Source organism: Cetorhinus maximus, chromosome 17 (assembly GCF_964194155.1).
Source record: "Cetorhinus maximus chromosome 17, sCetMax3.hap1.1, whole genome shotgun sequence".
Lineage (NCBI taxonomy): Eukaryota > Metazoa > Chordata > Chondrichthyes > Lamniformes > Cetorhinidae > Cetorhinus > Cetorhinus maximus.
Window position 1 is genome coordinate 92,092,021 of NC_135895.1, and position 15,867 is coordinate 92,107,887.

At 43.5% G+C, this 15,867-nt stretch overlaps 1 protein-coding gene across 1 annotated transcript; it reads right to left on the reverse strand.

Moving 5' to 3' along the window:
• Positions 1-3,326: 3,326 nt before the first annotated feature.
• Positions 3,327-8,662, reverse strand: LOC144692778 (tumor necrosis factor ligand superfamily member 6-like). Its single transcript, XM_078561859.1, has 4 exons — positions 8,300-8,662; positions 8,163-8,202; positions 7,542-7,598; positions 3,327-4,735 (listed from the first exon to the last, which is right to left on the reverse strand). Exons 1-4 carry the CDS (start codon positions 8,534-8,536, stop codon positions 4,332-4,334), a joined length of 738 nt encoding a protein of 245 aa, XP_078417985.1. The 5' UTR covers positions 8,537-8,662; the 3' UTR covers positions 3,327-4,331.
• Between the last annotated feature and the right edge of the window lie 7,205 nt (positions 8,663-15,867).

Genomic DNA, 15,867 nt, shown 5'->3' on the forward strand with positions numbered 1-15,867 from the left:
GTAACTCACTCCCTGACTCCCCAAAGCCTGTCCACCATCTACAAGGCACAAGTCAGGAGTGTGATGGAATACTCCCCACTTATCTGGATGAGTGCAGCTCCAACAACACTCAAGAAGCTTGACACCACCCAAGACAAAGCAGCCCGCTTGATTGGCACCCCATCCGCCACCTTCAACATTCAATCCTTCCACCAACGACACACAGTGGCAGCAGTGTGTACCATCTACAAGGTGCACAGCAGCAACTCACCAAGGCTCCTTCGACAGCACCTTCCAAACCCGTGACCTCTACCACCTAGAAGGACAAGGGCAGCAGACACATGGGAACACCACCACCTGGAAGTTCCCCTCCAAGACACACATCATCCTGACTTGGAAATATATCACCGTTCCTTCACTGTCGCTGAGTCAAAATCCTGGAATTCCCTCCCTAACAGCACTGTGGGTGTACCTACACCACATGGACTGCAGCGGTTCAAGAAGGCAGCTCACCACCACCTTCTCAAGGGCAACTAGGGATGGGCAATAAATGCTGGCTTAGCCAGCGATACCCACGTCCAATGAATGAATAATAAAAAAAAATTCTGGACCTCAAGCGCTGGTACTATGTGCAATGAAGGGCTTGCTCCTGATCTCAGCAAGACCATTGTGAGGAAGCTAGGGCCTTTTTCACTGGAGTGGAAGAGGCAAAACAGGAAAAAGAGGCAGGGATGTAAAGGGATATTGTCATACCTTCACCTCCTATCAGGCCTGAAGAGCACCACTGAGACAACCCTATTTTGGGCTGCGGGTGCTAAATGGCCCAGGGAGACTTGTACAAAGTTACATTTGAAAAGGAAGAAAATAAATAGGATTTTTCATCCACATTAAAAAGGAAACAAAAAGTATGCCAACAGTTTCCTAAGCACAGATGGTTACTCATTTCTGTGACATTAGTCGTCTCAATTTCTCTGCTCCTCTCACCCACTCTAACCTGTCTCTCCCTGAACTTGCTGCACTCCGTTCTCTCAGGTCCAACCCCAACATTGTCATCAAACCCGCTGACAAGGGTGGTGCTGTTGTTGTCTGGCGCACTGACTTCCACCTCGCGGAGGCTGAGCGTCAACTCGCAGACACTTCCTCCTACCTCTCCCCGGACCATGACCCCACCACTGAACATCAAGCCATTGTTTCCAGGACTGTCACTGACCTCATCTCCTCTGGAGATCTTCCTCCCACAGCTTCCAACCTGATAGTCGCCCAACCTCGGACGGCCCGCTTCTACCTCCTACCCAAAATCCACCAACAGAACTCTCCGGGCAGACCGATCGTGTCAGCCTGTTCCTGCCCCACGGAACTCATTTCTCGTTATCTTGACTCCCTTCTCTCTCCCCTTGTCCAGTCCCTTCCCACCTACATCCGTGATTCCTCTGACACCTTACGTCACATCAACGATTTCCAGTTCCCTGGCCCCAACCGCTTCCTCTTCACCATGGACGTCCAATCCCTCTACACCTCCATCCCCCACCAGGATGGTCTGAGGGCCCTTAGCTTCTTCCTTGAACAGAGGCCCCAACAATCCCCATCCACCACTACTCTCCTCCGTCTGGCTGAACTTGTTCTCACACTGAACAATTTCTCCTTTAACTCCTCTCACTTCCTCCAAACAAAAGGTGTGGCTATGGGTGCCCACATGGGCCCCAGCTATGCCTGTCTCTTTATGGAGTATGTGGAACATTCCTTGTTCCAGTCCTACTCCGGCCCCCTCCCACAACTCTTTCTCCGGTACATCGATGATTACTTCGGTGCTGCTTCATGCTCTCGTCGGGACCTGGAAAAATTTATTAATTTTGCTTCCAATCTCCACCCCTCCATCATTTTCACATGGTCCATCTCTGACACTTCCCTTCCCTTCCTTGACCTCTCTGTCTCAATTTCTGGTGATAGACTGTCCACCCATATCCATTACAAGCCTACCGACTCCCACAGCTACCTCGACTACAGCTCCTCACACCCCGCTTCCTGTAAGGACTCCATCCCATTCTCTCAGTTCCTTCGGCTCCGTCGCATCTGTTCTGATGATGCTACCTTCAAAAACAGTTCCTCTGACATGTCCTCCTTCTTCATTAACCAAGGTTTCCACCCACGGCAGTTGACAGGGCCTCAACCGTGTCCGGCCCATCTCCCGCGCATCCGCCCTCACGCCTTCTCCTCCCTCCCAGAACATGATAGGGTCTCCCTTGTCCTCACTTATCACCCCACCAGCCTCCGCATTCAAAGGATCATCCTCCGCCATTTCCGCCAACTCCACCATGATGCCACCACCAAACACATCTTCCCTTCACCCCCCCGGCGGCATTCCGTAGGGATCATTCCCTCCGGGACACCCTGGTCCACTCCTCCATCACCCCCTACTCCTCAACCCCCACCTATGGCATCTCCCCATGCCCACGCAGAAGATACAACACCTGCCCCTTCACTTCCTCTCTCCTCACCATCCAAGGGCCCAAACACTCCTTTCAAGTGAAGCAGCATTTCACTTGCATTTCCCCTAACTTAGTCTACTGCATTCGTTGCTCCCAATGTGGTCTCCTCTACATTGGAGAGACCAGATGTAAACTTGGTGACCGCTTTGCAGAACATCTGCGGTCTGTCCGCAAGAAAGACCCAAGCCTCCCTGTCGCTTGCCATTTTAACACTCCACCCTGCTCTCTTGCCCACATGTCTGTCCTTGGCTTGCTGCATTGTTCCAGTGAAGCCCAACGCAAACTGGAGGAACAGCACCTCATCTTCCGTCTAGGCACTTTACAGCCTTCCGGACTGAATATTGAATTCAACAACTTTAGATCTTGAACTCCATCCCCCATCCCCACCCACTTTCCGTTTCTTCCCCCTCCCTTTTGTTTTTTCCAATAATTTATATGGATTTTTCTTTTCCCACCTATTTCCATTATTTTTAAATCTATACCTGTAATGCCCTGTCAGTCTTTCCACCCCACCCCCACTAGAGCTGTACCTTGAGTGTCCTGCCATCCATTCTTAATTAGCACATTCTCTTAGATAATATCACCACCTTTAACACGTCTTTGTTCCTTTGTCTGTGACATCTTTTGATTATCTGCTCCTATCACTGCTTGCTTGTCCCTACAACCACCTCCCCCCACCCCCCCCCACCACCTCCAACTTCTCTCCCCCCACCTTAAACCAGCTTATATTTCACCTCTCTCCTAACTTTACTCAGTTCTGCTGAAGGGTCAGGAGGACTCGAAATGTCAACTCTTTTCTTCTCCGCTGACGCTGCCAGACCTGCTGAGTTTTTCCAGGTAATTCTGTTTTTGTTTTACTCATTTCTGTAGTTTGTTTTCCAAAATTTAGTTTTATTCATAAATAATTTGCCTTATATAAAAATAAACAAATCTAAGATTTACATTCTACAATTGTCATTGTGGAAGTTATTATTGCACAAAAACTAATCATAAATTGATTACCATAGTGTGCTGTGGTTTAAAGTGATATAAATTCAAAGGGACTGTCCATTCGGACATGCTTTGCTACCACAGGTACTTTTCATATTGAACAATCACAAATCAGTAATGCCATAAGGCCATCCATACAGAACAGTACATTTCTCAGGCAAAGCCTCTCTACATTTCACTGGGATAAATTTGCATTGTATGATACAGCCCGTTCCATTTGCACTTTAGCCCAATTCAAGCAGGCTTCGGAAATGATTAAATCATTATTAAGGCCAAGAGCTTTATCATGTGTCCAAGTCTGTCATGACCATTCCTGTTCCAAATCAAAGTGGTCTTCTTCAATGTTTGCACAGTTCCAATTGTTGCATATACATTTTCCTTGTATCTTTGAATACTGTGCAAGCATATCATTATAACATTTCCAATCAATTGTTATTTGCTGCATATTACAATCTGTTTGCCAATGCTTATAGGTCAACAGACAACAGTTGGAAGAGCAACGCGACTGCAAGTGGTGTGGCATCACAGTACATCAGTGTACTAGTGCACTCTACAAGTGCCACCTCTTTTCACTCTGTGCCCCATCCTCCCCCTTTTGCCTCACAGGGCAAATACTCTTTCTCAGGCTGGGCCACTGGGGAGGTGCCAAGGGGAGGAACAGTTTCATTCTCTGGGAAAAAGCATAGGAATATCAAGGTTCGTTGCCTTCTCAAATCTGTTACTGGTTGGGAAATGACGTTCTGGGTCTTGGGAGGAATTAAAGCCTAAAGATTTTAAATGGTGGTGCTTGGGACATGAGTAGGTAGAGTGCATTTTTATTTTTTTTTAAATAGAGTTATTTCAGTTTTTCAATAATATATAAATTAGCAATGTGAACTAAAGCTTATACAATCCAAAGAAAGTTTTTGTCTCATCGAAGTTAACTAGCTTTGAATCTGACACATTTACATAAATGGATTCACCTTTAAAAAGGCGTATTATTCCTGCTTGATAACTATTTGTAGCCCATTCCCCTTCATTCACAGAACAATAGTTTTTTTTGCTGGTTTCCATTAGAATCACGTCTTTATGATAGCGGTTCGTTCGTTTGAACAGGATGTGTTCTAAGTTCTTTCTAGGGTCACACTTGTGTGATCGGAAATAAATCTTTGAGTAAACAAAGAAAATCCCAGTTTCGTTGACGATCAGGCCTCTGTCTTTGTATCGTACCCCGCTGGTGAAGGCAAGGCCTTTCCGATCATCCCACACGAGTGGGTTGGAACCCGCAGTGATTAAATCCCCTGCAATAAATTCATTGCAAATAAAGATTAAAGAACAATCAGACTTAGACAAATGTGCACTGAATACTGTTTTAAGTGTTTGGAGTACTTATATTACATGAGTGTCTAGGACAACAGAGACTGAACGCTCGAGGCAAATGTATCTCCTTGGGCACCTGATTTGTAAGGATTATTATGTAATAGTGAATGGAATTTTAAGTATGATATAATTTCTAATTCAAATGGGTATTGTTACAGGTATGGAAGCTGTTGTATTGTTCCAAACATGAATTGCAATCCAGAAGGAAAAAGACAGTTCGGACCAGTACTCTTATTTCCTAGTTTTTAACTGATGCTCCAGTTTAAGGTACAAGACCAGTTCGGACCAGTACTCTTATTTCCTAGTTTTTACTGATGCTCCATTTTAAGGTATACAAGACCAGTTCGGACCAGTATTCTTATTTCCTAGTTTTTACTGATGCTCCAGTTTAAGGTACAAGACCAGTTCGGACTAGTACTCTTATTTCCTAGTTTTTACTGATGCTCCAGTTTAAGGTATACAAGACCAGTTCGGACCAGTATTCTTATTTCCTAGTTTTTACTGATGCTCCAGTTTAAGGTACAAGACCAGTTCGGACTAGTACTCTTATTTCCTAGTTTTTACTGATGCTCCATTTTAAGGTATACAAGACCAGTTCGGACCAGTATTCTTATTTCCTAGTTTTTACTGATGCTCCAATTTAAGGTATACAAGACCAGTTCGGACTAGTACTCTTATTTCCTAGTTTTTAACTGATGCTCCATTTTAAGGTATACAAGACCAGTTCAGACCAGTATTCTTATTTCCTAGTTTTTACTGATGCTCCATTTTAAGGTATACAAGACCAGTTCGGACCAGTATTCTTATTTCCTAGTTTTTACTGATGCTCCAATTTAAGGTATACAAGACCAGTTCGGACTAGTACTCTTATTTCCTAGTTTTTAACTGATGCTCCATTTTAAGGTATACAAGACCAGTTCAGACCAGTATTCTTATTTCCTAGTTTTTACTGATGCTCCATTTTAAGGTATACAAGACCAGTTCGGACCAGTATTCTTATTTCCTAGTTTTTACTGATGCTCCAATTTAAGGTATACAAGACCAGTTCGGACTAGTACTCTTATTTCCTAGTATTTAACTGATGCTCCATTTTAAGTTATACAAGACCAGTTCGGACTAGTACTCTTATTTCCTAGTTTTTAACTGATGCTCCATTTTAAGGTATACAAGACCAGTTCGGACCAGTATTCTTATTTCCTAGTTTTTACTGATGCTCCAGTTTAAGGTATACAAGACCAGTTCGGACTAGTACTCTTATTTCCTAGTTTTTACTGATGCTCCATTTTAAGGTACAAGACCAGTTCGGACCAGTATTCTTATTTCCTAGTTTTTACTGATGCTCCAATTTAAGGTATACAAGACCAGTTCGGACCAGTATTCTTATTTCCCAATTTCTACTGTTTTTGCCTTCTGGGGAAGTCAATATGTTTACCTAGCATTGACAACCTGAATCTAGATCAGGGCAAAAATACTCCAAAATATAGATCTTCAATTCCACTAAAACACAGGCCTGTAAATTAAAACTAACTTAGTTGTAAACTAACATCCCATTCCTTTTATAATCAATGGGAAGTAGTATTAATTATACCTGTGAGCAAGCATGTAATTTCCTTACCTTCTCTCATATTTGAATAAAATTGATACTTAAAATGTAAATTGATGAGAAACAAATGCATTCAGACTTAGAATTATAATTTTCAGAAGTCTAATACCAGATTCAAGAAATCAAGATTGAGAGAAGTTGGAGAGCTGATACACGGTAACAGTCAATGTATGTATAATTCAGCAGTTATTAATTGTGTTGGCGACAACTAGTGGCAAGATAGCAATACTACACCAACTTTTGATTTTTACGATGTGGAAAGGATGTCTGATTTGGCGACCTTTGGATGTGGGAAGACTAGGAACAGGAAAAGTCATACAAATCCATGCATTTTCTGTTGGTATTAGTCCAACCTTCTCCTCAATCCCTTCACACACTAACCAGAAATATACCTAGTTGTCTCTTCAATCAGATTTTACCATAAGGCTCAATTGACTTTCTCTTACAGCTTGGTCTATATGAGTATTTCTACCTTCTGTGAAACCTTAATTTTCTAATTCTTAAATGATGCTGCCCCCCAGTGCCTGAAGCTTTTGTTGACGTGAAAAGTTTGAATTAACTTTATCAACTCTCCTTTACCAATTTGAAAACTTCCAATCAGGCACCCTGAAACCTCTCCTTTCCGAGCGAGAACAAGTCTAAAGTTCTTGACCTTTCCTCAGGTAATTCCTGAGAGCAGGGGGCACTGTTGATGCAGGTTCGATGGGCTGAATGGCCTTCTCCTGTTCCTATGTCCTATTCCTATGCTGCACAAATTTAAGGGCAATAGAATCTTTTGTTTGCTGTAGTTTGACCAAATGCCAATGTCCACTATTGGACAAGCAGCTCAATCTGATATTGATTCAAACCATTCATGATAGAAGTGATCTTTAAAATGATCACTCTATACTTTATTCCTTATTTTACAGGTTCTCTTCTGTCAAATCTGCTTTGTTTCCCTTCTCTCGATGATTTCTTCCCCCTATATCTGCATTGCTCATCTTTCAATTTTGATTCACTGCTTTGCTTGACCTATCCTTGCTTCTCTGCCATTCGTTTTTCTTTCACTTTCTCCTCTTCCCCTTCACATCCTCTTTCTTTACATTCATTCTACTCTTTCTACATGGCGATTATGAGTTACTGACCTGTGAGGTGTGCTGCTGTTCTGAGATCCTTGGTTAGCTTTGTGATGTTCTGAGCTCCTATTAAGAGATATAAGTAATTAATTCATAGCAGTCAGTGACAGAGCAGCAGAGAACATCATATTGTACACAAATACAAGCTCAACATTAGGTAACTTTTCTTGTGCAAGTCAGTTGGTTTGACTGAATCTAATTCAAATGGGTATTGTTACAGGCTGTTGTATTATTCCAAACATGAATTGCAATCTAGAAGGAAAAAGACAGTTCGGACCAGTACTGGAACACTTATTGTGAATCTCGGTCCAATGTCAGGTTACAAGAGGTGAAATTAAATCAGCATTTTCCACACTCCCACCCATTCAGAAATAGATCAAAGTAAGTGTGTTTGTGGCTGCCCATATCCTCACTGTTAATTTCCATTCAGTTTGATGCTGGTTGTGCATTGTCTTTCTTATATTATCATTCTCTTTGGAATTTCAAAATTATCCTGTCTCATTCTAAAACATAATAGAATCCTCTGATGTGAGCTGGGGGGTCTCAAGAGGCAATAGAAGCACATGTGCTAGATTTTCACCTCATACTTTTGAAATATTGCATATTTGCATTGAATCATCCCATACTCACCAATAATTTTCTCTGCATATGGACCCTTGTCTCCATTATCCTAATAAAAAGGGGAAAACAAAATTAGTTTGCAGTTTCTGACCTCAGTTGCTTATTTCTCCCACCTCGACCTTCCATAATTCTGCGTGGGGATGTACCTGTTTCATTTCTCGGATCTCCTTTTGAAGCTCAAGTAAATAGACTGCCCCTAGAGCCAGCCCGATCAGTGCCAGGAGGACCAGGTTCAGAAGCAGAATGGTGCCCATAGTCCTCCAGTCCAGTTTTCTCTTTTTCTTCAAGGTGGGCAGTGCCCAGGCTGGCCCAGGAACGTAAGGATTGAGGTTTGGATTGCCATCCACCATATACACTTGCGGATATAGGTAGCTCTGTTGCATGGTTCAGTTGCACAAAATACAAGCCCCCAGCTCAGTGTTTCCTATGGTGTACGCTGATCTCTCCTTCAGTAGTCTCTCTAAGATCAGAGTAATCCACTGGCTCACGTATTGCAGACCACGCTTTGAAGTTCTGCTCAAATCCCCGGGCCGGGTTTTTATAGTGAGAATCCGTTCTGCGTGCGGCCCACGCACACACCCACTTTTGATTGAAGTATGACAACAGCAGACGAAACGTTTCCACAAGTTACTTCAGAAAAATGTGTGCTTTATCAACTGATCAACATTTGCATCGAAGGCTTGTGGCTTTGCCTTAGCTGTTTTTGCAGTTGCTGCCTCAAGCCAATTGTGGCTTTAGACGCGTCAGTGAGACATCGCAAATCATAATGATGCACACTAGGTAACAGTTCAGATGTCAGAACTCAACATGTCCTTTGCAGCCCAACCACACATTTAATCCTGCATTATTGGGAGGTTGTGTGTGGGAGGCCGATAGGGAGTTTGTGAATGTGACAACCTGACCATGCAATGCTTCGAATTGAGAAGTTATTGTTTGATTCCTCACTCTCTTTGACATTGCAGGGTAGCTTAAAAAATACACACCAGAGTGGACTGAGTGTTGCACTTTTGAAAGTTGCACCTTCCTGTCTCCAAATGTCATGGTGTGAGGTGATTGCCTCATGGATTGCCCTCACTGTGAATTACTTTACAGAAAAACACATGATGCAGTATCTCTCTTGAAATATTCTACTCAATGTTAAAGACCAAATTGTTTAAAGAGGTGAATGAACACATTCAATGCCTCATTAATTAAAAAGAAAGAAAAACATTTTTAATTTATTTGTTCATATGATGAAGGTGTCGCTGGCTAGACCAGCATTTATTGCCCATCCCTAATTGCCCTTGAGAAGGCGGTGGTGAGCTGCCTTCTTGAACCGCTGCAGTCCATGTGGTGTAGGTACACCCACAGTGCTGTTAAGGAGGGAGTTCCAGGGTTTTGACCCAGCAACAGTGAAGGAACGGCGATATATTTCCAAGTCAGGATGGTGAGTGGCTTGGAGGGGAACTTCCAGGTGATGATGTTCCCATCTGCTGCCCTTGTCCTTCTAGGTGTTAGAGTTTTCAAGGTGTTTGGAGTTTGGAAGGTGTTGTCAAACAGGGCTTGGTGAGTTGCTGCAGTGCATTTTATCGGTACACACTGCTGCCACTGTGCGTCAGTGGTGGAGAGAGTGAATGTTTAAGATGGTGGTTGGTGTGCCAACCAAGCAGGCTGCTGTGCCCTGGATGGTGTTGAGCTTCTTGAGCATTGTTGGATTTGCACTCATCCAGGCAAGTAGAGAGTATTCCATCGTACTCCTGACTTGTGCTGTGTAGATGGTGCACAGGCTTTGGGGAATCAGGAGGTGAGTTACTCGCCGCAGGGTTCCCAGGTCTCACCTGCTCTTGTAGCCACAGTATTTATATTGGTCCAATTCAATTTCTGGTCAATGGTAATCCGCAGGATGTTGATAGTGGGATTCAGCGATGGTAAGTCCGTTGAATATTGTCCAGGTCTTGCTGCAAATGGACACAGACTGCTTCAGTATCTGAAGAGGCGCGAATGGTGCTGAACATTGTGCAATCATCAGCGAGCTTCCCCACTTCTGACCTTAGGATGGAGGGAAGGTCATTGATGGAGCAGCTGACGATGCTTGGGCCTAGGACACTGCCCTGAGGAACCCCTGCAGTGATGTCCCAAAACAGAGATAATTGACCTCCAACGACCACAACCGTCTTCCTCGATGCTAGGAATGACTTCAACCAGTGGAGAATTTTCTCTCTGATTCCTATTGACTCCAGGTCTGCTAGGGCTCCTTGATGCAAACTTGCATTTATTTAATGACTTTCAGGATCTCAAGACATCAGAAAGTGCTTCACAGCCAATGAGGTGCTTTCTGAATTGTGGTCATTGTTGTATTGTAGAAAACACAATCTAATTTGCCCAGTGAAAGTCCCATAAAATGCAATGAGATAAATGGCTTGATAGTCTGTTTATCTGATGTTGATTGAGGAATAAGTAGTGGTCAGAACAGTTTTTGTTCTTATTTATTCATGGATTGTGGGCATTGCTGGCAGCTCGCATTTCATTGCTCATCCCTAATTTCCTTTGTGAAGGCGGTGGTGAGCCACCTACTTGAACCACTTCAGGTCCATGAGGTTTAGATATACCTAAAGTACTATTGGAAGGAAGTTCCAGGACTTTGACTCCGCGATGATGAAAGAACGGCAATATAGCTCCAAATCAGGATGGTGAATTAGAGGAGAATTTACACTTGATGCTGTTCCCATGATCCTACTGCCCTTATTGACCTTCGAGGTGGTAGAGGTCACGGCTGTACCTAATCAGTTATTATTGAATATGGTGTTCAAAGAAGCTGAGGAAATAATCGTGTGACTTTAAAGTACACTATCCACCATCAACAAAGCAATCCTTTCAGGGTTGAAGAGTAACTCAATTCTATGTATCGTCATTGTCTTCCCTTCCTCCTGCAATCTCCGGATCTTTAAATCTTGATATCACCTCATCCTTAATGGCTGTTTTACCACTTTTCTTTTTTATTCTTTTTAATCATAATGGTCTCCTGCATGAAGGGCCATCTCCCCACCAACCCCCCGCCCCAACCCCATCCCCATTGAGATCTCTCAATTTAAACAAAAAAGCCCTACTATGCTGCTGGACCATTCTAGGTTTTAGAAGTGAGCTTGAACCAACCATCTTGTTGGGTTGAAATTCTGTGCTATCTCACTAAGGGTGGGCAATAATTCTTAGCCTCGCCAGCAACAGCTTCATACTGGGAATGAACAAAGAAAATAAGAAAATGATGTGATGAGCCTTAACTTTAGTCTTAACTCTTAACCAAGAGAATGCAGGGAGGTCTTGAAAATAACATATTTGGATAGGGAATAAGAGCGTTAAGTAATAAGTGTCCACAATGTAGGTCAAAATTATGATACTCAGAAACTTGCATTGTCAGGACGCTGTGGGTTAACCATCGTCGTTGCTGACTCAATTAACTCACCTTGGAATTCATCATAATTTCTTCAAATGGAAAATGCAAATCACTCTGCTGGATGATTTCAACCATTACTGAAATTTAACAGAATAAAAATTCTGGAGGCCAGAATTGCATCGGAGGATAACCCCTGCTGGTTAAGTGGGTTCACTTTACATGGAAAATGACAAACGCAATGAGGAAATCACAGAATTGCAAATCGAGGGTTGCCCAGCTTATCGTAATCTGTATGAAGTGCTGACTCTTTAATCGGAATTTAGGTGGTCAAGCAAATCAACACTTAACATAACTTTATATTTGCGGCCTGAGTTCCTTCTCTAAAGATACTTAAGCCTTCCTGAAGACTGTTGCTGCAGATGTTAATTGGTCTCTGGTAACTTGGCCAAGTGAGGCAATTATCTATAGATAAGCCTAAACAGAGTCAGCTGAGGATATTTGATGGAGCCCATATTTTGCCTTCAGCCAAAATCAACCCGAAGCAGAATTCCAGGAAGGAACCATGGCAGAAATTCCCAGCAGATCTTCCCCTCACTGCCGCAAGGGTGCTCAACTCATGAAAATCTAACACCTGAAGTTTTGTGTTGCTTCTTAAATGTTCAACCCATTTTTTTATGAATTACATAGAATTACACAGAATATGTAACAACATAAACAAGCCATTCAATGCTATCAGTCCGTGCCAACGTTTATGCTCCACATGAACCTCCTCCCAACCTTCTTCACTTAACTCTATGAGGAAAACCTTCTATTCCCATCTCCCTCATATACTTACCTAACATCCCTTTAAAGATACTATTCACCTCAACTACTCACTGTGGCAGTAAGTTCCACATTCTCACCACTCTCTGCGTAAAAAAAAGCATTTCTTCTATTTGGTTTCTTGATGACTATTGTATAATGAAGGAGGTCTTGTGGTGCAGTGGGTAGTTTCCCTGCCTCTGAGCCAGAAGCTCTGAGTTCAAGTCCCACTCCAGGACTTGATGGCCAAGGAATGTGCTTTCATAACGTGGCCAAACAGGTTGATTATCAACTTGTAATTCCTTCCAACATATGCCAATGGCAGGTGGAGGAGATTCCTGGTCAGCCATGTGATGGGAAGAAATTGGTGCCTCTACCATCACTAATCATATGTTCAGGTTACAACATGCATGTAAAAGTGTATGTTGCCATGGAAACCTTGGGGGCTGATTGGCTGGTGTGGCTCAGATTGGTGCCAACAGAGTGGGGTTTGATACCTGCCCCAGCTGTGGTGGATTCGGGACCTGCCTCTTTGTCCTACCTATGGTGGAGATTGTGGCAGAAGACTCTTAATCAGAAGATCTCAAAATAATGGCCCCTAGTTTTGCTGTTTTCCATAAGTTGAAACACTCGCTCTGTGTCTACTCTGTCAAATATTTTCACAATTTTAAAGACCTCTATTAGGTCAGCCCCCAGCCCTCTTAGTTCAAGAGAAGAGAGGCCCAGCCTGTTCATCCTTTCCTACTAGGTATAACCTCACAGTTCTGGCATCATCTTGTTTTCCATCCCCTCCTCTATATCCTTTCGTAATAAGACAGCAGGAATTGTATTTCACAATGTTTCAAGCATAATCTAAATAAGGTTCAACACAAGTTCAGCATAGATTCTCTACTTTTCATTGATATTCCTCTAGAAATAAACCCCAGCCCTTGGTTAGCTTTTGTAATGCTCATATTGTCCTGCATCACAACATTTAGTGACTAGTGTGTCTCCCAGACTGCATTGCTCCTTGACCCTATTTTGATTATTCTTATTTTCCAAGTAATATGAAGTGGTAGAGAAGGTCGATGAGGGCAGTGTGGTTGAAGTTGTATATATGGACTTTCAAAAAAATTTTAATAAAGTAATGTAAAATAGAATTGTTAGAAAAATAGAACTCTATAAGATTAATGGACCATTGGCAGCCTGGATATGGAAGTGGCTAAGGAACAGAGAGTAATGGTGAACAGCTGTTTTTCAGACTCCAGGGAAATGTGATGTGATGTTCCCTGAGGGTCAGTTTTGGAACCATTGCACTTTTTGATGGATGGCCTGGGCTTTGGATGTACAAGGTATAATTTCAGAGTTTGCGAATAACATAAAACCCAGAAATGTAACAAACCTTTTGGTAGGGAGAGTGAGGAGAGGCAATGTAAAGTAGCAGAGCTTAAAGAGAATATGGGAACAGAGACTCGTGGAAATGTATGTATAAAAGTCTTGGAAGGTGACAGGGTCAGTGGAGAAGGCAGTTGAAATGTCATTCAGGATCCATCACTTTATAAATAGAGTCATAGAGTGTGTGATTTTAGCTTTCCTGACCCACCAGGAATAGGGGTGGGGGGGTGATGATAGAGTGCAGGAAATCCAGACATCAGGCTTTCCTCACATGCTGATTGGCAGGCTTGGCTTCCAATCAGATAGAAAGCAATCCAGAGGAGGCCACAGGAGGCTGCAGGATTCAGGAGCTGTAGGCACCTCAACCAGAGGCAGAAGAAGTCTAACCAGGGTGGGGGAGGGGGGTGGGGATGGTGGTGCTAAGTGACTGTGATCATGGGGGTAGTGGATTGCTGAGTCTTGGCTGAATGCTGGGACTGATAGGGAGTGTCTAATCGTCTAATCCAGGTGGCATCAGGGGATCGGTGATTGAAGGCCTGATGGTTAGGTAGCCAGGGGTCGGGGTAGGAGACCTCACTGGAGATAGGAGATCAGAGACCTCGTGGGTGGAAGCCAGAGGCCTGGTGGGAAGTGAGGAAGAGATCAGAGGATTAGGGGAAGGGTGGAGGTCAGGGCAAGGGAAAGTCAGAGGCCTTGATGGCAGGGAATATCAGGGGCCTCATGGGAACATGGTCAGAGGAAATTGGAATGGGGAGGTTGAAGGGGCGGGTGTTGCTCAATCCCAGGGGTTTGGCCAGACAGACAAGTTGGATCCAGCAGGTAAATGGAAAGGCACTTACGTTCTTATTCAGCAGTCCCTTGCCTTGGGTTAGCTGACAGGATTCCGAGGCCTGGGAAACTCGGCCAGCCTGGGTTATATTTCAAATTGCCTCCTGCTATTTGAAATATAGCCTCGTGCCCTGTCCCACCTCCTTTAAAACCAAAAGGGGGCAGATTGGAGTTGGAATTTAGACTTTTAACACTTCCGCCCACCTGACCCGAACCCACCCTTTTTAAGATAATATTTTCCCTATTGGCTACAAAAGCAAAGAAGCTGTGCAATTTTTTTTACATAAAACACTGGTCGGACCCCAGCTCGAAATGTTGTGGAAAATTCTGGTCACCACACTTTAGGATAGTATCAGATCCTTAGAGAGGATGCAGAGGAGATTTACTGGAATTGTACCAGGGATGAAAGATTTCAGTTACGTTGAACCTGGAGTTTTTATCCTTAAAGCAGAGAAGGTGAAGGGGAGATCTATCTGACAGAGGTGTTCAAAATATTGAAGTGTTTGATAGAGTAAATAAGGAGAAACCATTTCCAGTGGCAGATGTGTTGGCAACCAGGTGGCACAGGTAACTGGCAAAAGAACCAAAGATAACAGGATAAAAAATATTGTGAGGGAATTTATAATTTTGAATTTTTTATATCGTTTTTTTTTGGAAGTTACCACATGTGTTGAGTGACCCCTGGTTGACTGGATATTGTAACATTTAAGCTACCGAATGTACCAAGGGTTGTCACATTCGAAATAAAAGCTGGAAATGCTGCAAAACCTCAACAGTCAACCCTGCCTCAGGACAGGATGGGGTGGAACCCTGTTGGAAGATATTAAATAGGTCGTACTGTCAGTTCAAGGGTCACTGAGCTGGGGTCAAACAACGAGAAAATTCAACTCCACGCGACTGTGCTGCTAAGAGTTGGGGATCGGGGGAGCCCAGGCTGTTATTGGCAGCAGCATGGCTGAGAAGCTGGATCCTTGCCTGTGTTTAGACACTGGAATGTAGCCTGGCCAACACAGGAGGGATATGGGTCTCGGTAGGAGGTCAGCTCAGCTGGTAAAGAAGATCAAGAGGGCTAGACCCTTGAGCAGATTTGAGACACATCGGGAATAGTGTGCCTTTTGGGTTAAGGATTGTACCCATGGAACTCGGGTAAAGTAGAGCTGTCAGCAGGATATGACTAGCTCTTTGAAGGAGGAGAGCTAAAATTCCTCATGAGGAAGACGGATTTAAAGAACTTCTGTGACTCGCAATGATGACTGTGATCTGGGTGTGCTGCTGAGAAGGGAACCTGTCTAGTTGGTGTCTGCCATTTAATGTGCAGTTTGTCATGTGCACGATCACAAC

What these genes read in the sequence shown, in the direction of transcription:
- LOC144692778 (XM_078561859.1), bottom strand. Translation starts at nt 8,536, where the DNA reads ATGCAACAGAGCTACCTATATCCGCAAGTGTATATGGTGGATGGCAAT. An exon ending in AGATCCGAGAAATGAAACAG is followed by an intron (nt 8,203 to 8,299) that starts GTACATCCCCAC and finishes CCTTTTTATTAG; the next exon opens with GATAATGGAGACAAGGGTCC. An exon ending in AACAGCAGCACACCTCACAG is followed by an intron (nt 4,736 to 7,541) that starts GTCAGTAACTCA and finishes AATTTATTGCAG; the next exon opens with GGGATTTAATCACTGCGGGT.